This window comes from Somniosus microcephalus, chromosome 24 (assembly GCF_052327205.1).
Source record: "Somniosus microcephalus isolate GS21.2 chromosome 24, FLI_Smic_1.0, whole genome shotgun sequence".
Lineage (NCBI taxonomy): Eukaryota > Metazoa > Chordata > Chondrichthyes > Squaliformes > Somniosidae > Somniosus > Somniosus microcephalus.
In genome coordinates, this window is record NC_141010.1 from 9,281,881 (window position 1) to 9,303,070 (window position 21,190).

The 21,190-nt window shown below is 48.5% G+C and overlaps 1 protein-coding gene across 7 annotated transcripts in view; it reads right to left on the bottom strand.

The window, feature by feature from the left end:
• srcin1a (SRC kinase signaling inhibitor 1a) overlaps positions 1-21,190 on the bottom strand; it is a 496,431-nt gene that overhangs the window by 55,190 nt on the left and 420,051 nt on the right. For all 7 annotated transcript variants that reach the window (XR_015073440.1, XM_085966198.1, XM_085966197.1 and 4 more), the window contains 3 exons: positions 17,815-17,907; positions 7,259-7,299; positions 2,945-3,114 (listed from right to left, as the gene is read on the bottom strand). Coding sequence is in view for 6 of the 7 variants with exons in the window: in XM_085966198.1 (XP_085822324.1) it covers positions 2,945-3,114; positions 7,259-7,299; positions 17,815-17,907 (304 nt within the window). In the remaining variant the exon portion in view is untranslated. The remainder of the gene's footprint in view (positions 1-2,944; positions 3,115-7,258; positions 7,300-17,814; positions 17,908-21,190) is intronic.

Sequence of the window (21,190 nt, forward strand, 5' to 3'; positions counted from 1 at the left end):
AATCAGTCTGGTGAACCTTCACTGCACTCCCTCTATGGCAAGTATATCCTTTCTTAGGTAAGGAGTCTCCTGTCTCCTTACAGTGATGTTTCTCCATTACTGAGCCCGGCACTAACATCCCCCGACAGCCACACTGTGCCTTTTCAACAGGGTCCAGGGACAGTAAGCTGGAATGGAAACTCTTGCTGGTTGTCCCTCTCCCTAACCTGTGGGCAGCTACACTGGTCCCAGCATGCCTGGGCCGAGATCAGCAGAGACCAGGAATCAAGGCAGCAACATTCCTGGTCTCTGAGGCATTATCCCAAGCAACTGGTATATTTGCCCATCCATCCCATTGAGGAAATTCAACAGAAAGAAACAGCAAATGGTTATGTTGGGACTAATGAGAATCCCTCGCAAATGTTTAATTTTGTTACTGCATTCCTTCAGTGTTGATGTTAACTTGACGCAAGGGTGTATTGGCTTCTTTAAGTCAGGATTGAGTGCCAAGTTTGCAGAATTATAACTCCTTTGATGAAATAAGTGAAAGGATTATTACTAGTCCTAGCCCCTTTAGGTCTACCCCAGATCAGGCGTATTCTTTCAACTAAAGTTTAAGGTAGCCGAATCCTAAAGACGCTTAATTGGGTCTAAAGGTCCGGACTATCTCCGGAACAACCTGAAGATGTTACCATCCTCCAGATAGCACTTTTAATAAGCTTAGCTAGACTGTATCCTTCTGGATATTATGAGGGTTTGGAAAACTCCCTCAGAATTCTGCAACGCCTCACCAAGGAGCGTACAGAGATTGAGTTCGCGAGTTTGATACAGAAGTATTGTGAGACAATTCTAAAAATATATAGATTTATTAAAGAACCGACATGTAATTACAGTAGGTGTTTCAATCGCAACATTAACAGTTCCAAAAACAGAAAGCTTACAATTCTATCAGAGATCCTTATTCTCAAATCTTAACTTCGCTACATTTTTACAGTTCTTAGTCTTTATTCCAGGATATCCACCAAAATCAAATACCTTTGATACCCGAGGTACAAAGAAGTGTAGATTTACAGAGCCTGCCTCTGAAGCCGAGAATCGCTTTGCCCCTTCAAGCGAATCTATCATCCCATTTGAAATTTCAATTTTTATACCCTTTTGCAGTGGTATTTCCTTTGAAGATTTCTGCTGATGTAAGCTAATTATCTCTAGTCCTTTTTCTGCTGACCCCTGCTATTCTTACAGTTAGATCAGCTGGTAGCATTAAGAATTATGTCTCTACCCTAGGTGTTCGAAGCTTATCATTAAAAACGGTGTAATCAGCAGGTGCAGCTATTTGATGTCATTTTTACCAAGGTCTTCTGTTTGTGTCTTTTTACGATGTGTAATTTAGGACACCTTAACAGGGTGATCTATGCAATTCTTAAGCCACCTCAGCTGGTTGCAACACAGAATCGTGTCTCCTGTGTTTCATTTGATATCATTTTTACGAAGACATATGTTTCTTAATTTTCTGAAGTGTAATTTAGGACACCTTAACAGGGGGTACCATTGTGTTCTTTCCAAGGCTGCAGACTTCAGGAGCCTCCAACCTCCTGTTTCAATAAGGTTATTGATTCAGTGTCAACAACTTATCTTATCTCAATAGCCTGTATGCTGTTAACAGCTTTAGATTGTTCGGGCTTGCAGATTTCCAGACCTAGTATGTCATGTTTTAATAAGGCTAGAGTTCTTTCATAGGATGGTGTATTTTTCTGAATATGACTTATTCCTTCACACAAGAGGCTTCGCACTTCCCAGAGATGGTCATTCAGATCTAAAGGAAATATTTATGGTCAAGGTGGGACCCATGCACCAGCTACCAGTGGCCTGCTTCCACAGGGGCCGACTCTCTGTCTGCCTCTCTCTCAGGTACAGCTATCACCACTCATTAGTATTGGCCAACAGGAGATCAGAGGAATCAGGAAGATTCTCTTCGATTTTGGGACAGGATCAGTTGTTTCAAGTATCTCAGAACCATGGACACCCAAGAGCGACAGCAGACTTGTATTCCGATCAAGAGAGGGTCGAGAGCGGTTTAGAACTGTCTTCTGTGCTCTGAGGTTAGATTTCAGCTATGAATTCATTCCAGGGCCTTAGGTATTATTTATGAGGCATGGTGCAAGTGAATTTACAGCTTCGGGCTTGACTGTGATACACCCCAAAGCCAAATAGTCGGCTGACACTACCTCGTCTCTCACATGAACAATCGTGACTTGGGCGAGGTTCTAGAGGGCCAGTAGATTCTGGAGAAAGAAGGAAAGAAGGAAAGAAAGAAAAGAAAAAAAGAAATAAGGAAAGAGAAACAGAAAAGAAAGAAAACAAACAAACATCTCCCGAACCCACGGCCTCTTCCACCTAGAAGGACGAGGGCAGCAGGTGCATGGGAACACCACCACCTCCAAGTTCCCCTCCAAGTCACACACCATCCTGACTTGGAAATATATCAGCCGTTCCTTCATCATGGCTGGGTCAAAATCCTGGAACTCCCTCCCTAACAGCACTGTGGGAGCACCTTCACCACACGGACTGCAGCGGTTCAAGAGGGTGGCTCACCACCACCTTCTCAAGGGTAACTAGGGATGGGCAATAAATGCTGGCCTTGCCAGCGACACCCACATCCACAGAATTAATTTCAAAAGGCACAGATACCGGATGATATCTTCCCTCCCCTCTCAGTGACCTGTTTATTTTTTTTTAAACTTTGCCTTTATTTGTTTCTGGGGATGTGGGTGTCGCTGGCAAGGCCAGCTTTTATTGCCCGTCCCTAGTCTCCCCAAGAAGGCGATGGTGCCTTACTAGCGACGCCCATATCATAGAAACTTACAGCACAGAAGGAGGCCATTCATATCCCCAGAATGAATTACAAAGAGCAAGAATAATTCGGGGAATGAGCGGGGCTGAAGTGGTGAGGAAGACACTCAGATACCTGGAGCTTACGCAGTTGCTGAAGCTGGTTCCGCAGGTCGCTGGCATTCTGCTGGAGGTCGTGTAGATGGAGCTGTATCTGGAGCCTGGTGATGGCAGTAGGGTGGCTGATCGATGCCGCTGCCACTGCCGCTGAGCTGGCCATGGTGCTGCGAACAGAGGGACTGAGAGCTGACGGCAAAGAGAGAAAGAAAATGTGCAATGAGAGAGAGAGAGAGAGAGAACCCGGAACTAGAGCGGGTTTTCGCACAAGTTTAAACTCCCAAGAAACTCTTGGCAAGGAGAGGCTTTGTAAGCAAGGTGAAAAGGGTAACACTCGAGGGAATCTGAACAACGCAATGGTGTGAAAATGTCAGGCACTTCAATCAGCGCATCTTGCACTCGCTTAGATTTCATCTTAAAGGCTTTGCACAGTGTACTGTGCAAATATCACACGCGCAGACTGTTGCCTTCTGTGTCAATAGGGACAGTGGCAGAGGGATGTGCAGTGACCAGTAACTGGTCGAAGGATTAGAGGGGAGTTGAGAAGAACTTTTTTCACCCAGGGTGTAATGGGGGTCTGGAACTCACTGCCTGAAAGGGTGGGAGAGGCAGAAACCCTCATCACATTTAAAAATTACTTGGATATGCACTTGAAGTGCTGTAACCTACAGGGCTACGGACCGAGAGCTGGAAAGTGGGATTAGGCTGGATAGCTCTTTGTCGGTCGGCACAGATACGATGGGCTGAATGGCCTCCTTCTGTGCCGTAAATTTCTATGATTCAGTGCAGAGGAGCTGGGGCCGAGGCTGCCGAGAATTCCAGCGGCTCTTTGCGGACACAACCGAAAACCATCGCGACTCAGAAACTCTGGCGCTCAGAGCTGCTCACAGCTCATTTCCCATGGAATCAATTGCTACTTAAAGTATTTTCTTTTGATAAACAGCTTACAAAGAGGAGCAAATGCTCACGCACGTTACAAGGCAGTGATTTACCGCTGTGTTTACACAAAGTTTGGAGCGGCTGAGGTCCCATCCAGCGAGGTCCTGCCCTGGAGCTACTGTTGATATAGCACATGAATGATATGGTTGGGCCCCGCGAGATATCAGTGCGCAAACACTTAACGTGTTCTTATGAAATTCCTTTGCTCTTCACTCCAAGTTCCCCTCCAAATCACACACCGTCCTGACTTGGTAACATATCGGCCGTTCCTTCATCGTCGCTGGGTCAAAATCCTGGAACTCCCTCCCTAACAGCACTGTGGGAGTACCTTCACCTCACGGACTGCAGCGGTTCAAGAAGGCGGCGCACCACCACCTTCTCAAGGGCAACTAGGGATGGGCAATAAATGCTGGCCTTGCCAGCGACGCCCCCGTCCCATGAACAAACTTAACCCATTTATTTTATCCGAATTTGTTTTAATTCCATCTCGGGATGCAGGCGTTGCTGGAAAGGCCGGCAGTTACTGTCCATCCCATAGTGCCCGGAGAAGGTGGTGGCGAGCCGCCTTCTTGAACCGCTGCGGTCATTCTTCTGAAAAGTTTGATACAACTGAGTGGCTTGCTAGGCCACCTCCCAGAGCAGTTCAGAGTTCAACCACTTTGGTGTGGGATTGAAATCACCTCTAGGCCCAGGCTGGGTAAGGATGGCAGGGTTCCCTAAAGGACACTAGTGAACCAGTTGGATTTTATTTCCAGGTTTTTTAAACTGAAACCCAAGCTGCCGTGGTGGGATTTGAACTCCTGGGGGGCGATCTTGCCAGCTCTGGGGAGGTGAGTATGGAGGCGGGACCACCGGGAAAATGGCAGAGTTTGGTTAATAAGGCTTTATTCCCTTCCCGCCTCCATGCCCTCTTCCCGGGAGGCGGGTAGCCGACCCGTGTCGGGTCCCGTCTCCTTGGAGGCGGGAAGGGATTTAAAGCCTATTAACTGCCTGTTAACAGGTAGTTAACAGGCAGATAATAGGATTATCCCCATTTTGCCCTCACAAGTGCGGGCTTCCCAAAGGCTCCGAAACCCGCCAGGTCAGCGAGGCGAGTACTGGGTCTGCGGGGGTCGGGTTGCAAAAGTGTGGTGTGAAGGTAAGTGATGGGTGCAAGAGTGAGGTAAGTGCAAAGTGTTAGTAAAAGTGAACTTACCTTTGTTTCTTCCTGCAGGCTTCAGTCGGTTTCTATGCGGAGAGTTTCGGACCTCCGTGTTGCAGATGACAGATGGCCGTTGCATTCTCAGATGCAACAACCATCTCATTTCTGTAAAGGAAGGAAGGTTGATGGGGTCTTGTATGCAAGACCTCATCAAACTGCAGAGAATGTCAGTGTTTGACAGCTTCACAGAGCTATCAAATGATGACAATTCATCTGTCAAAACTTTTGACAGATGACACGTCATACGTTGACGTTCTCTGCAACTGGCTTTCCCTTAATTGGCCTGCTGAGTCCGCTGGGCGGGCTTAACAAGGTCAATCAAGGGAAAATAGCGTGGGTTGGCCACAAATCGATGGAGGCGGGACATCGACCCGACAAGCAGCAGTCCCGCCTCCAACGCGCCCCCATTCACAAAATCGCCCCCATATTCTCTATTATTAGCCCAGTCCTCTGGATTACTAGTCCGCTAACACAACCATGACACTACTGCACTCCTATTACACTAGGGAGGTAATTTTACAAGTTTGCTTAGCCAATAAGGAGCCTCACACGCCAGTAATGTAAATTGGGAATTGGGCCTTGCATTCCCTACAGCCATTTATGGCCATTATTGATCCCCACTTTGTGCTGAATCAGCTGGTTTCAGTCACCATGTTAAAATTGATCGGTGATCTGATCGAAGTTTTCAAGATATTAAGGAGAACAGATAGGGTAGATAGAGAGAAACTATTTCCGCTGGTTGGGGAGTCTAGGACTAGGGGGCAGAGTCTAAAAATTAGAGCCAGACCTTTCAGGAGAGAAGTTAGGAAACACTTCTACACACAAAGGGTGGTAGAAGTTTGGAACTCTCTTCCGCAAACGGCAATTGATGCTAGATCAATTGTTAACCAAAGGTATTAAGGGATATGAGGCAAAGGCGGGTATATGGAGTTAGGTCGCAGATCAGCCATGATCTCATTGAATGGCAGAACAGGCTCGAGGGGCTCAATGGCCTCCTCCTGTTCCTGTGTTCCTTGGCAGACCCTCAATTAAGGAGGGGAAAATATATTTTAATAAAACTAGTCGGCGTTCCTGCTCACGATCCTGATCCTGGCCTGGTAAGCCCTTGGTGGAAAGTGTCCAGGTGTAGCTGGCTACCTCGGCTCTGATGCCCCTCAAGGTAAGGATGGCCATTGGGACCTGTCAGCACTTGGAACCCATTGAAGGCCATGCTCCTCCCGCCTGCACTCCTGCTGTCACGGAGCTAGGGTGGGTCGCACTGCGGCGGGAAATTTAAATCACTGATCTCCCGGGCTGTGCTCGGGATTGGAATCACCGATTTCGGGAGACTCCCAGTCGATCCGGGAGGGTTGGGAACTCTATCCTGCAGTGGAACATCACTAGCTGGAGATGCAGGACAGAGAGTCAGGAATGCATCCTTGCTGAATTTGCCCTTTCACCCCCAACGAGTGTCAGAGTCTTCAGGAGAGAACATTGGGGATAAATTACCAAATAAAAACAACCCACATTTAATGGTTAAGTTGAACGGGGAGGATTTTATAAATGGGTTTACCATTTCATTATGCAAGGCATGTTGGAAATCTTGGCCCTGCATTTCTTAGACTACTGGGGCATCGCTTTCAGACAGAAGACAAGGGGGATTGGGCCGGAGGGATACCAGGATCGGCAAAGGCACAGATGGAGAAGGTGGGAGACAGGGCCAAGGCAGCTGATCCCGGGTGGTAGGGGATACAGATAAACATGGAGGGAGCAGATGAGAGGCAGTACCGAGGGGAGAGGGGGCGAGTGAGGGGTGGGTGGTCAGTCAGCCGGAATTGCGAAGGAATCATACAGAGCTGGCTAGGGGGCAGTTTAATAGCATTCATTCTTTTATATATTTCTCGGACAGCTGTAGAGACTGAAGAAGAAGTCCGCCAGCAACCAACATGGCTGCTTTCTCGTTCCGTCTTTTGCAATCTGATTCGTCACCGCTAACCATGTGATCAGCTGCAATAGCACATGGTTAGCATGGACCAATCAAGAATGAAACAGCGACTCTATGCTGCTACATTCATTCATACAAACACAAAACTAAGATGTGTTGATGGGGGACCATGGACATCAAACCCTCCACCTTTCCTTCACTATTTTGATGTGGGGGGCGGGGTTGAAATGACAGATATAAAAACAAGAAATAGATTAATATATACTTACTTCCAGTGCCTGAGCTCCCATTTATGGATTCAGATTTATCGCTGTGAGAAAAATTAAAATATAATAATTAAAATAAGCATTAAAAATCTTCAGCCAGCTTTGTGACCAGGAGCTGAGCGCACAACCGCCTGTCATGTTGGACAACAACGTATATTTCTATAGCGCCTTTAACATAGTGAAACGTCCCAAGGGGATTCACAGGAGCAATTATCAAACAAAATTTGACACCGAGCCACAGAAGGGGACATTAGGACAGGTGAGCAAAAGCTTGGTCAAAGAGAGAGGTTTTAAGGAGCGTGTTAAAAGGAGGAGAGGGAGGCGGAGAGACTTAGGGAGGGAATTCCAGAGCTTAGAGCCTCGGCATCTGTAGGCACGGCCGCCAATAGTGGAGCGATAAAAATAGGTGATGCGCAAGAGGCCAGGATTGGAGGAGTGCAGAGATCTCGGAAGGTTGCAGGGCTAGAGGAGGCTACAGAGACAGGGAGTGTTTTAATGCTGGAGGAGGTTACAGAGATATGAGGGTTGTAGGGCTAGTGGAGGTTACAGAGGTAGGGAGGGTTGTAGGGCTGGAGGAGGTTGGAGACTGGAGAAGCTGGGGTTGTTCTCCTTGAAGCAGAGAAGGTTGGGAGGAGATTTGATTGAGGTGTTCAAAATCATGAGGGGTCTAGACAGAGTAGATAGACAGACACTGTTCCCATTGGCGGAAGGGTTGAGAACCAGAGGACACAGATTTAAGGTGATTGGCAGAAGAACCAAAGGCGACATGAGGAAAAACTATTTTATGCAGCGAGTGGTTAGGAGCTGGAATACACTGCCCGAGAAGGTGGTGGAGGCAGATTCAATCGTGGCTTTCAAAAGGGAATTGGATAAGTACCTGAAGGAAAAAAATTTGCAGGGCTCCGGGGAAAGGGCGGGGGAGTGGGACTAGCTGAAGTGCTCTTGCAGAGAGCCGGCACAGGCTCGATGGGCCGAATGGCCTCCTCCTGTGCTGTAACCATTCTATGATTCTAGGTTACAGAGATAGGGAGGGGTGTAGGGCTGGAGGAGGTTACAGAGATAGGGAGGGATGTAGGGCTGGAGGAGGTTACAGAGATAGGAAGGGTTGTAAGGCTGGAGGAGGTTACAGAGATAGGGAGTGTTGTAGGGCTGGAGGAGGTTACAGGGATAGGGAGGGATGTAGGGCTGGAGGAGGTTACAGAGATAGGGAGGGATGTAGGGCTGGAGGAGGTTGCAGAGATAGGGAGGGATGTAGGGCTGGAGGAGGTTACAGAGATAGGAAGGGTTGTAAGGCTGGAGGAGGTTACAGAGATAGGGAGGGATGTAGGGCTGGAGGAGGTTACAGAGATAGGGAGTGTTGTAGGGCTGGAGGAGGTTACAGAGATAGGGAGTGTTGTAGGGCTGGAGGAGGTTACAGAGATAGGAAGGGCTGTAAGGCTGGAGGAGGTTACAGAGATAGGGAGTGTTGTAAGGCTGGAGGAGGTTACAGAGATAGGGAGTGTTGTAAGGCTGGAGGAGGTTACAGAGATAGGGAGTGTTGTAGGGCTGGAGGAGGTTACAGAGATAGGGAGTGTTGTAGGGCTGGAGGAGGTTACAGAGATAGGGAGGGATGTAGGGCTGGAGGAGGTTACAGAGATAGGGAGGGATGTAGGGCTGGAGGAGGTTACAGAGATAGGAAGGGTTGTAAGGCTGGAGGAGGTTACAGAGATAGGGAGTGTTGTAGGGCTGGAGGAGGTTACAGAGATAGGGAGGGATGTAGGGCTGGAGGAGGTTACAGAGATAGGAAGGGTTCATAGAATCATAGAAAGTTACAGCACGGAAGGAGGCCATTTCGGCCCATCGTGTCCGCGCTGGCCAACACAGAGCTATCCAGCCTAATCCCACTTCCCAGCTCTTGGTCCGTAGCCCTGCAGGTTAGAGCATCCCAAAGTGCACATCCAAGTACTTTTTAAATGTGGTTAGGGTTCCTGCCTCTACCACCCTTTCAGGCAGTGAGTTCCAGACCCCCACAACCCTCTAGGTGAAGAAATTTCCCCTCAAATCCCCTCTAAACCTTCCACCAATTACTTTAAATCTGTGCCCCCTGGTTTTTGACCCCTCTGCTAAGGGAAATAGGTCCTTTCTATCCACTTTATCTAGGCCCCTCATAATTTTATACACCTCAATAAGGTCTCCCCTCAGCCTCCCCTGTTCCAAGGAAAACAGACCCAGCCTATCCAGTCTTTCCTCATAGCTAAGATTCTCTACTCCCAGCAACATCCTTGTAAATCTCCTCTGTACCCTCTCTAGTGCAATCACATCTTTCCTGTAATGTGATGACCAGAACTGCATGCAGTACTCTAGCCAAGGCCTAACTAGTGTTTTATACAGTTGAAGCATAACCCCCTTGCTCTTGTATTCTATGCCACGGCAATAAAGGCAAGCATTCTGTATGCCTTCTTAACCACCTTATCTACCTGGCCTGCTACCTTCAGGGATCTGTGGACTTGCACTCCAAGGTCCCTTTGTTCCTCTACACTACTCAGTGTCCTACCATTTAATGTGTATTCCCTTTCCTTGTTAGCCCTCCCCAAATGCATTACCTCACACTTCTCCGGATTGAATTCCATTTGCCACTGTTCTGCCCACCTGACCAATTTATTGATATCTTCCTGCAGTCTACAGCTTCCTTCTTCAGTATCAACGACAGAGCCGATTTTAGTATCATCTGCAAACTTCTTAATCATACCCCTTATATTCAAGTCTAGATCGTTGATATATACCACAAAAAGCAAGGGACCGAGTACTGAGCCCTGCGGAACCCCACTGGAAACAGCCTTCCAGTCACAAAAACACCCATCAACCATTACCCTCTGCTTCCTGCCTCCAAGCCAGTTGTAGAGCTGCAGGAGGTTACAGAGAAAGGGAGGGTTGTAGGGGCTGGAGGAGGTTACAGAGATAGGGAAGGTTGTAGGGCTGGAGGAGGTTACAGAGATAGGGAGGGTTGTAGGAGGTTACAGAGATAGGGAGGGTTGTAGAGCTGGAGGAGGTTACAGAGATAAGGAGGGTCATAGGGCTGGAGGAGGTTACAGAGATAAGGAGGGCCACCACCCTTCATGGTCACCATTCCACAAGAGTTCCTTCTTTAAGTCTCATTCCTCAGAGTGATCTGTAGGAATTTAAAATGAACCTCCCTCTAGTTGAGCGAGTGAGCGATTGAGTCATTCAGACCATGCCCCACCCTGTGCTTTTAGCTGAACTCAGGCAGGGTAACCTTATGGGATGCTACAATCAGTCTCAGTGCTTCTAGGTTAGGGAGGGGGGAAACAGAAAGGAAAACAGACACCAAGTGAGGGAAAGGCTAGGAATGAATGACTGAAAGATCGATCAGAGATGGGGTTTGCGGAGAGTTTTTCTGGGGGCTTGGCGAGAGAGAGGGGGTTAATTTGGATCAACATTATGTCAATATTGTCGCAATGCAGCTGCGTGGCAAATATGATGTTGTTTTCACAAATTGGCTGCCTTGTTTCCTACATTACAACAGCGACTACACTTCAAAGGTACTTCATTGGGTGAGAAACGTTTTGGGATGTCTTGAGGTTGTGAAAGTCGCTGCATTTCTTTCGGATGAGACGTTAAACCGAGGCCCCGTCTGCTCTCTCAAGTGGACGTAAAAGATCCCATGGCCACTATTTCAAAGAAGAGCAGGGGAGTTCTCCCCGGTGTCCTGGCCAATATTTATCCCTCAATTAACATCACTAAAAAACAGATTATCGGGTCATTAGCACATTGCTGTTTGTGGGAGCTTGCTGTGCGCTAATTGGCTGCCTCGTTTCCTACATTACAACAGTGACTCCACTTCAAAAGTACTTCATTGGCTGCAAAGCGCTTTGGGACATCCTGAGGTCGTGAAAGGCGCTATAGTCTTTTATATAAATGTATGTACACAATTTTCTTTATTCTTTCTGATTTTTTTTCTCCCTCTCTCTCTCGTTCGGTGATGCTGAGCTCGACTGTATCACCCTCACCTCGAGCCACAGCACGGACCAAACCAGGGCTGCCCTGGCCTGTGCCGCTCCACACAGTGTGACTCTAAAGCCACTGTGGAAAAACCTCCCAAAGCTGGTCTATCCCTTCTGAATAGTGTAAGCAGTAATGTTGGCTGCTGGCACAATCTCACGTTTTCATTCCACTAATTGTTTTTACCTTTATCAAGTAATCAAAACACACCGTAGATCAGCGGTTCTGGGTCAACGCAACTCCTGCCTGTGTGTATTCAATTAATATCAATTATTATTTCTGCAGAGCAGTTTATTTTATACTGCCTGTGTGATCAGGGAATTATAGTGGTGTTCATAGCCCAACACTACACATAAAACCATCAAATTGCTTTACACTGATATTTAATTATTTTTTGTGAATGATGTTATCAGGTTGACTCTAACCCCGCTGTGCTTTTATAACTGGCAGTCTTTCAATCAGTCCCATTTATTTCCAAGTCATTTAATTACTTCAATGCTTCTCCCGTCCCTGGCTTTCAACCCCTTCCTTTCCCTTGCCAACCCTGCAGGATAAGAACATAAGAAATAGGAGCAGGAGTCGGCCATTCGGCCCCTCGAGCCTCCGCCGCCATTCAATGAGATCATGGCTGATCTTCTGCCTCAACTCCATTCACCGGCCCCATCGCCATATCCCTTGATGCCCTTACTAGTCAGAAATCTATCGACTTCTGTTTTGAATATACCCAATGACTGAGCCTCCACCGCCCTCTGGGGTAGAGAATTCCAAAGATTCACCACCCTCTGTGTGAAGAAATTTATTCTCATCTCAGCCCTGAATGGCCTACCCTTTATCCTGAGGCTGTGGCCCCTGATTCTAGACTCCCAGCCAAAGGAAACATTCTCCCAGATTCTATCGACTCTGGAACAGTTCCCATGGATTGGAGGGTAGCTAATGTAACCCCACTGTTCAAAAAAGGTGGGAGAGAGAAAACGGGGAATTATAGACCAGTAAGCCTGACATCGGTAGTGGGGAAAATGTTAGAGTCCATTATAAAAGATGTAATAGCAGAGCACTTGGAAAACAGTGACAGGATCGGACAAAGTCAACATGGATTTACAAAAGGTAAATCGTGCTTGACTAATCTACTGGAATTTTTTGAGGATGTAACTGGTAAAATAGATAAGGGAGAACCAGTGGATGTGGTGTATTTGGACTTTCAGAAGGCTTTTGATAAGGTCCCGCATAAGAGATTAGTGTGCAAAGTTAAAGCACATGGGATTGGGGGTAAGGTACTGACTTGGATAGAGAACTGGTTGGCAGACAGGAAGCAAAGAGTTGGAATAAACGGGTCTTTTTCCGAGTGGCAGGCAGTGACTAGTGGGGTACCGCAGGGATTGGTGCTAGGACCCCAGCTATTCACAATATATGATAATGATCTAGACAAGGGAACTAGATGTAATATCTCCAAGTTTGCAGATGACCCAAAGCTGGGTGGGCATGAGTGCTGTGAGGAGGATGCCGAGAAACTCCAGTATGATTTGGACAGGTTGGGTGATTGGGCAGATGCATGGCAGATGCAGTATAATGTGGATAAATGCGAGGTTATCCACTTTGGTGGCAAAAACAGGAAGGCAGATTATTATCTGAACGGCAATAGATTGGGAGAAGGGGAAGTGCAATGAGACCTAGGTGTCCTTGTGCACCAGTTGCTGAAGGTAAGCATGCAGGTGCAGCAGGCGGTTAAGAAGGTAAATGGTATGTTGGCCTTCATAGCGAGAGGATTCGAGTACAGGAGCAAGGATGTCTTGCTGCAGTTGTACAGGGTCTTGGTGAGACCACACCTTGAGTATTGTGTGCAGTTTTGGTCGCCTTACCTGAGGAAGGATGTTCTTGCCATGGAGGGAGTGTAGCAAAGATTCACCAGACTGATAACTGGGATGGCAGGAATGACATATGAGGAGAGATTGGGTCGATTAGGCTTATATTCGCTAAAGTTCAGAAGAATGAGAGGGGATCTCATTGAAACTTATAAAATTCTAACAGGACTAGACACACTAGATGCAGGAAGGATGTTCCCGATGGCGGGGGAGTCCAGAACCAGGGGTCACAGTATAAAGATAAGGGGTAAGCCATTTAGGACAGAGATGAGGAGGAATTTCTTCACCCAGAGAGTGGTGAACCTGTGGAATTCTCTACCACAAAAGGCCAGTTGAGGGCAATTCATTAAATATATTCAAGAAGGAGTTAGATATATTTCTTAAGGCTAAAGGGATCTAGGGGATATGGGGAGAAAGCAGGGACAGGGTACTGAATTTGGATGATCAGCCATGATCTCATTAAATGGCAGAGTAGGCTCGAGGGGCCGAATGGCCTACTCCTGCTCCTATCTGTTTCTATGTTTCTATCCTATCAAGCCCTGTAATAATTTTGTATGCTTCAGTGAGATCCCCTCTCATTCTTCTGAATTCAAGAGAATACAGGCCTAGTTTACTCAATCTCTTCTCATACAACAGTCCCGTCATCCCAGGAATCAATCTCGTGAACCTTCGTTGCACTCCCTCTATAGCAAGTATATCCTTCCTTAGGTAAGGAGACCAAAATTGTACCAAGGCCCTATATAATTGGAGTAAGACTTCTCTGGGATTGCCCTGGAGTCTCCAGGAATTAATGCACAGGCATCTTCCACCCTTTAAAATGAAGTTCGGGACCTGGAATGTCAGGACCCTCATGGACAACCCCAGCAGTGACAGACCGGAACGCCGTACTGCTATCGTTGCCCGGGAGCTCAGATGTTTCGACATAGACATCGCCACCCTGAGTGAGACCCGGCGGGCAGGGGAAGGCCAGCTCAAGGAGCAAGGCGGTGGTTACAGCTTCTTCTGGAAAGGCAAACCTGAAGAAGAACGCCGCCTCCATGGGGTAGGCTTCGCCATAAAAAATGAGCTAGTTGAACGTCTCAGAGACTGCCCTTGTGGAATAAACCAACGCCTCATGACTCTACGGCTCAACCTAGCCCGGAACCAGTGCGCTACGCTCATCAGTGCGTACGCCCCAACACTGGGAGCCACAGACAAGTCCAAAGAGGAATTCTACTCTAGCCTCAAACAATCCCTGTCCCGAGTTGGCCGATAGATTGTCAGACTCTGGTAAACATCCACACCCGCTGTGGGTCAACAATGTCTTCTTCTTCTTAGGTGTCCCTCGGAACCGAGGATGACTTGATTCCACATTAAAAATGAGTTCTCAGGTGACTGATGAGTCCAATGTGGGACCTGCAGTCTCTGTCACAGGTGGGGCAGACGGTGGTTGAAGGGGCGGGTGGGTGGGGTGCTTGGGTTGACGTGCGCTCCTTGCGCTGCCTGCACTTGGCTTCCGCTTGCTCCCGGCGAAGAGACTCGAGGTGTTCGGCGCCTTCCCGGATGCTTCTCCTCCACTTTGTACGGTCTTGGGCCAGGGATTCCAAGGTGTCGGTGGCGATGTTACACTTTTTCAAGGAGACTTTGAGGGTGCCCTTGAAGCATTTCCTCTGCCCACCTGGGGCTCTCTTGCCGTGCCGGAGCTCCGAGTAGAGCGCTTGTTTTGGGAGTCTTGTATCGGGCATGCGGACAATGTGACCCGTCCATTGGAGCTGATCGAGCGTGGTCAAAGCTTCGATGCTGGGCTTCTAATCATTCTTAAACTTTACCAATCAGTCAGTCACAATATCGTACTTCTCCTGCGCGATATCGCCCGACATCTGCTCACTTCCACGCTGCGTTGACTCAACAATTCTACAGCGGTTTCACGTTTATTCAAGGTTACTTTCTACAGAAAGTCATGCACAGCCGTGTTATTGTGCTTCATTGATGGAGGAGCTCCCTCTCTCGCTGGGTACAGACCCACAGGCCCCATCTGCTCTCTCAGGTGGACAACAGCAACAATTCTACAATTTGTATTTATATAGCGCCTTTAACGCAATAACACGTCCCAAGGCGCTTCACAGGAGTATTAGAAGGCAAAAAAAAGTTTGACACCGAGCCTCATAAGGAGAAATATGGGCAGGTGACCAAAAGCTTGGTCAAAGAGGTAGGTTTTAAGGAGCGTCTTAAAGGAGGAAAGAGAGGTTGAGAGGCGGAGAGGTTTAGGGAGGGAATTCCAGAGCTTGGGGTCCAGGCAACAGAAGGACCTAAAAGATCCCACGGCACTATTCACACAAGAGCAGGGGAGTTCTCCCCGGTGTCCTGGGCCAATATTTATTCCTCAACCAACATCACAAAAACAGATTGTCTGATCATTATCACCTTGCTGTTTGTGGGAGCTTGCTGTGCACAAATTGGCTGCCGTGTTTCCCACATTACAACAGTGACTACACTTCAAAAAGTACTTCATTGGCTGTAAAGCATTTTGGGAAGTCCTGAGTTTGTGAACAGTGCGATAGAAATGTAGGTTTGTTTGTTATTGGGTCCAACTAATTCTAAAGCTAATTCCAGTCTGATGTTTCACTTCCCACCTGCCTTGTGCCTCTGATATTATTTCACAATCTAACGAGCGAGCCCAACCCAAATGTAATGATTTGAAGCACAAAATAAGCAAAAACTGGCACACCTCCCCTGGCATTGCTTGTAGTAGGCAGGGTGACACAGTTTGCTCAGGCCAGGACCATTGTACCCTGTAATGTATAGGACAAACATAGAAACATAGAAGATAGGAGCAGGAGTAGGCCATTCGGCCCTTTGAGCCTGCTCCGCCATTCAACGAGGTCATGGCTGATCATCCAAACCCTAGCACCCGGTCCCTACACCGACAGCCATCCCACACAAGCCCTATCCCCGTAACCCCACGTATTTAATCCCCCCTAACACTAATGAGGGCAATGCAAAGGAAAGCTGTCTACTGCTGAAATGGAGCAGAATTTGACCTGTCCTTATTCGCCCTTTAGGGCCACGGTGTAACCCAAGTGGGGGAGGACTCTACATAGCCCCATCCTGAGATCAACTTGCTTCTGCAGATGGACGTTCGTCTCCAGGTTGGCGGTTGCTTGTAAATCCCGAGCACACCTCAGAGCTCACTGAGAGGCCCAGGGTTGTTGCTGAGGCAAATTATGATTCATTAGTTGTGATATGTTGCTGCTTAAAGAATACGGGCCTAGGAATTCAGTGGGCTTTGCGCCCAGTTACCGCCCAAATAGGGTTTCTGCGCCAGTGTAAGAGGGTGCGCTGATATTCAGCGCTGCGGTAATGGCGGCGGTAGCCGGTAGCGCTGCGCCGACACCGATGACGTCATCGGTGTGCGCAGTGCCCCGGTTCCGCCCCGCTTCCGGCCCAAACCCCATATTTAGTTGCGGCCGCCTCTTCTGCAGCGGCCGCAAACAGCGATTGAAAAACGGGGCCGTACTGCTGCGCTACTGGGGCGCTTTAAGGTGGAGGTGCGGCCGGCCGCTTTTTCGGCGGCCGCCTGCCCGCACCTCCTTCCCCGGCCTCCTCCACCACCCCCCCCCCCGCGGCATTGCCGGCTGCTTTCCGCGAGCCCGGCACTTCTCCATGGTGCCGGGCTCATTTGCCGGCACAATCCAGCGGCGATCTCGCTGTTGCAGGCACCTCCCCCTTAAGAGAAGGAGGAGGCCTGCAGTACCGCAGCCTGCCGCTCCGCAGCGGGTGGCGCAGCGGGGCCTACAGCGCAGAAATTCAGTTTCAGCGCCCCAAGCGGGGGCGGGCACACCCTGGAATAGCGCCCGGTTCCGACTTGGGGCGCACCTGGCTCCACGCACAGCGCTAACTTTTGGGCGTTAGCCTGCTGGCGGGCCTTAACTGAATTTCTAGGCCATGATGTTTTGTGCCTTCAGCTGCCTAGGCCCCTAGCGCTGGAATTCTCTCCCTATAGCTCTCCGCCTCTCTACCTACCTTTCCTCCTTTAAGATGCTCCTTAAAACATACCTGTTTGACCAGGTTTTTGGTCCAAATATCTCATGTGGCTCAGTGGCAAATTTTGTTTGATAACAAAGTATTTACAGCACAGAAACAGGCCGTTCGGCCCAGCTGGTCCATGTCGGTGTTTATGCTCCACACGGGCCTCCTCCCACCCCTCTTCATCTCAACCCCATCTTCATAACCCTCTATTCCTTTCTCCCTCATATGTTTATCCAGCCTCCGCTTAAATGCATCTATACTATTCGCCTCAACCACTCCCTGTGGTAGCGAGTTCCACATTCTCACCACTCTCTGGGTAAAGAAGTTTCTTCTGAATTCCCTATTGGATTTATTGGTGACTATCTTATATTGATGGCCCCTAGTTCTGGTCTCGTCCATAAGTGGAAACACCTTCTCCATATCTATCCTATCAAACCCTTTCATCATTTTAAAGACCTCTATCAGGTCACCCCTCAGTATTCTCTTTTCTAAAGAAAAGAGCCCCAGCCTGTTCAATCTTTCCTGATGGTTATAACATCTCAGTTCTGGTATAATTCTAATGCTTCATGAAGCGCCTTGGAATGTTTTACTACGTTAAAAGCGCTCTATAAATGCAAGTTGCTGTAGCTTCAGCCAATCAGGTACAAGCAAGCAATGCTCGAGGCTGAGAATGAAAAGGTTCGGACTCTTTACCTGACAGGGTCTCCCTCATTCCCTCGTAAAAGTGCACTTTGTACCAGTCCTGTCAAACTGGCAATCTGCTTCTCCATGGCTTCCATCCGTTCCCTGTGACAAGAAAAAATACAGTCAAACATCAAAACATACCCATGTCAAGTGGCTGCGTACAGTGACACCACTATTCCCAGCCAGAGTGGAGATGATCGGGTAACTCCCCCCGTGTAAGTGACTTCACACACATAATTTGCATTATGTAACAATCCTCCACTCACTGTATTCTGCTGGAGTAATCGCCCCGCTTTTATCGGGAGACGTTGCTGTAGTTTCGGTCACGAGTTCTTTTTGTTGCAGTTTGTAGTGACTCTTTTTAAATAGACCCTGTAGACTGTTTGCTGTAGGGTGTTGTTTAAATAGACTCTGCTGAATAAATGGACTTTGTTTGCTTTAAAATACACCGTTTGCTGCGAGTCCCCTGCTGTAAGTCCCGCCTCGCCTCCAATTCATTGGCCAACACAGTGGTGTCAATAGACACTCTGATGTCAAGTGATACTGGGCAGGGCAGTGGGTTAGGCATTGCCCTTTCACCTCTGGGAGTGGGTGGGGCAGCAGGTTAGACACTGCCCTTTCACCTCTGGGAGTGGGCGGGGCAGCGGGTTAGGCATTGCCCTTTCACCTCTGGGAGTGGGCGGGGCGGTGGGTTAGGCATTGCCCTTTCACCTCTGGGAGTGAGCGGGGCAGTGGGTTAGGCATTGCCCTTTCACCTCTGGGAGTGGGCGGGGCAGTGGGTTACACATTCCCCTTTCACCTCTGGGAGTGGGCGGGGCAGTGGGTTAGGCATTGCCCTTTCACCTCTGGGAGTGGACGGGGCAGTGGGTTAGGCATTGCCCTTTCACCTCTGGGAGTGGGCGGGGCAGTGGGTTAGGCATTGCCCTTTCACCTCTCTGGGGCTGCAGTCTGTTTTTTGAAAGGGATGGCGAGGAAATGTCATCCCCAGGGAGTATTTAACAGTCTTCCTTTTCCTGCTGTGTTTCTCCACAGAGACACTCAGCTTAACACGAGGATGAGTGAAGGGTCCCCCAGGATTCATTGATGGAACCACATGAAACAAACCAACCTGCTACCAGCGAGCCTGCTCATCTCGGGCTGCATTTTCGCAGCTGGACTGGGCTTATTTTTTTAAATGAAGGAAAATAAGAGGATGAGAAAGTCCGAAAAGAATTTAAACAATCACTTTTAAAACCAGCCAAGCAGTGTAAGGCTCAGATTAAGAGCAAAACCTGACAGAAACTGAAGGGGAAAAAAAAATCCAACACACACATGGTTGGACACAAAACAAATGTGTTTGGATTGAAAAATCGAAGATTTCTCCTTCAGGCTAATCTCCCATTGGTCTTACACATTGTGTATATCAATCAGAGTTCTTCATTTAAGCAATATATAAACCAGGTCAAGACTGGATTTAAGGCGAGCCCATTCACATCTCCTTCAATAATGAAGCAGCTCAAGCCAATCTACAGTAGGACCTTGGCATCAGTCAGGCGTGGGTGGGGAAATGGCTGGTATCATCTGCATCAAATGGCTGGTAACATCCTGTCAGCCATGGCTCAGTGGGCAGCACCCTCACCTCTGAGTCAGAAAACTGTGGGTTCAAGTCCTACTCCAGAGACTTGAGCACAAAAATCTAGGCTGACACTCCCAGTGCAGTGCTGAGGGAGCGCCGCACTGTCGGAGGTGCACTTTCTGATGAGACGTTAAACCAAGGCTCCGTCTGCTCTCTCAGGTGGACGTAAAAGATCCCACGGCACTATTTTGAAGAAGAGCAGGGTAGTTATCCCTGATGTCCTGGGCCAATATTTATCCCTCAACTAACATCTAAAACAGATGATCTGGTCATTATCACATTGCTGTTTGTGGGAGCTTGCTGTGCGCAAATTGGCTGCCGCGTTTCCTACATTACAACAGTGACTACACTTCAAAAAGTACTTCATTGGCTGTAAAGCACTTTGGGACGTCCGGTGGTCGTGAAAGGCGCTATATAAATGCAAGTCTTTCTTTTTTTCACATAAATGCCAGGCAATGACCAATCCCAACAAGAAATGGCCCAACTACCTCCCCAACCTTAAACTGCACCTCCATTGCCCAGTCCCTCATCATCAACAGCCTATGACCAGGCCTTAGCTGGAGCAGTCACTTCAACACTGTGGCTCCAAGAGATGGGCACAAGTTAGGTGCTCTGAGATGAATTGCTCACCTCCTGATACCTCGAACCTTCTCCGCCATCTACAAGACTCAAGTCGGGATTGTGATGGAATACTCGACGCTTGCCTCGATGGGTGCAGCTGCAACAACACTCAAAAGCTCGACACAATCCGGAACAATCCGCTTTGTCATGGCCCCTTCCTCTTAAGTCAAGATCCACACTCGCCTTACACCACCAGCGCACTGTGGTTGCAGAATGTGCTATCTACAGAATGCACTGCAGTAACTCACCAAGCTTACTTCGACACCACCTCCCAGCCCTGTTACCTCTACCACCAAGAAGGATAAGCAACATCATGGGAGCACCACCACCTCCACAATCCCCCTCCAAGTCACAAGTTATCCTGACTTCCGCTTATACCACGGTTCCTCCATCATGGCTGAGTTGATATCCTGGAATTTCCTATGCAACTTGGTGGTGGGAGCATCAACAACACAAGGACCACTGTGTTGTTTTAAAATTCATTCATGAGATGTGGGCATCACTGGCAAGGCCAGCGTTTAATGCCCGTGCCTAGCTGCCCTTGAGAAGGTGGTGGTGAGCCACCTTCTTGACCCGCTGCAGTCCGTGTGGTGAAGTTACTCTCACAGTGCTGTTAGGGAGGGAGTTCCAGGATTTTGACCCAGCGACGATGAAGGAACGATGATATATTTCCAAATCAGGATGGTGTGTGACTTGGAGGGGAACTTGGAGGTGGTGGTCTTCCCATGCGCCTGCTGCCCTTGTCCTTCTAGGTGGTAGAGGTCGCGGGTTTGGGAGGTGCTGCCGAAGAAGCCTTGGCGAGTTGCTGCAGTGCATCTTGTAGATGGTACACACTGCAGCCACGGTGCGCCGGTGGTGGAGGAAGTGAATGTTTAAGGTGGTGGATGGGGTGCCAATCAAACGGGCTGCTTTGTCCTGGATGGTGTCGAGCTTCTTGAGTGTTGTTGGAGCTGCACTCCTCCTGTTCAAAGACAAAGGCTCCTTCTCAGGGCAACTAGAGATGAACATAAGAACATAAGAAATAGAGCAGGAGTAGGCCAATCGGCCCCTCGAGCCTGCTCCGCCATTCAATAAGATCATGGCTGATCTGATCCTAACCGCCAATCCACTATCACAGAACCATCTCCTGAATCTAACAGAATTAGACAC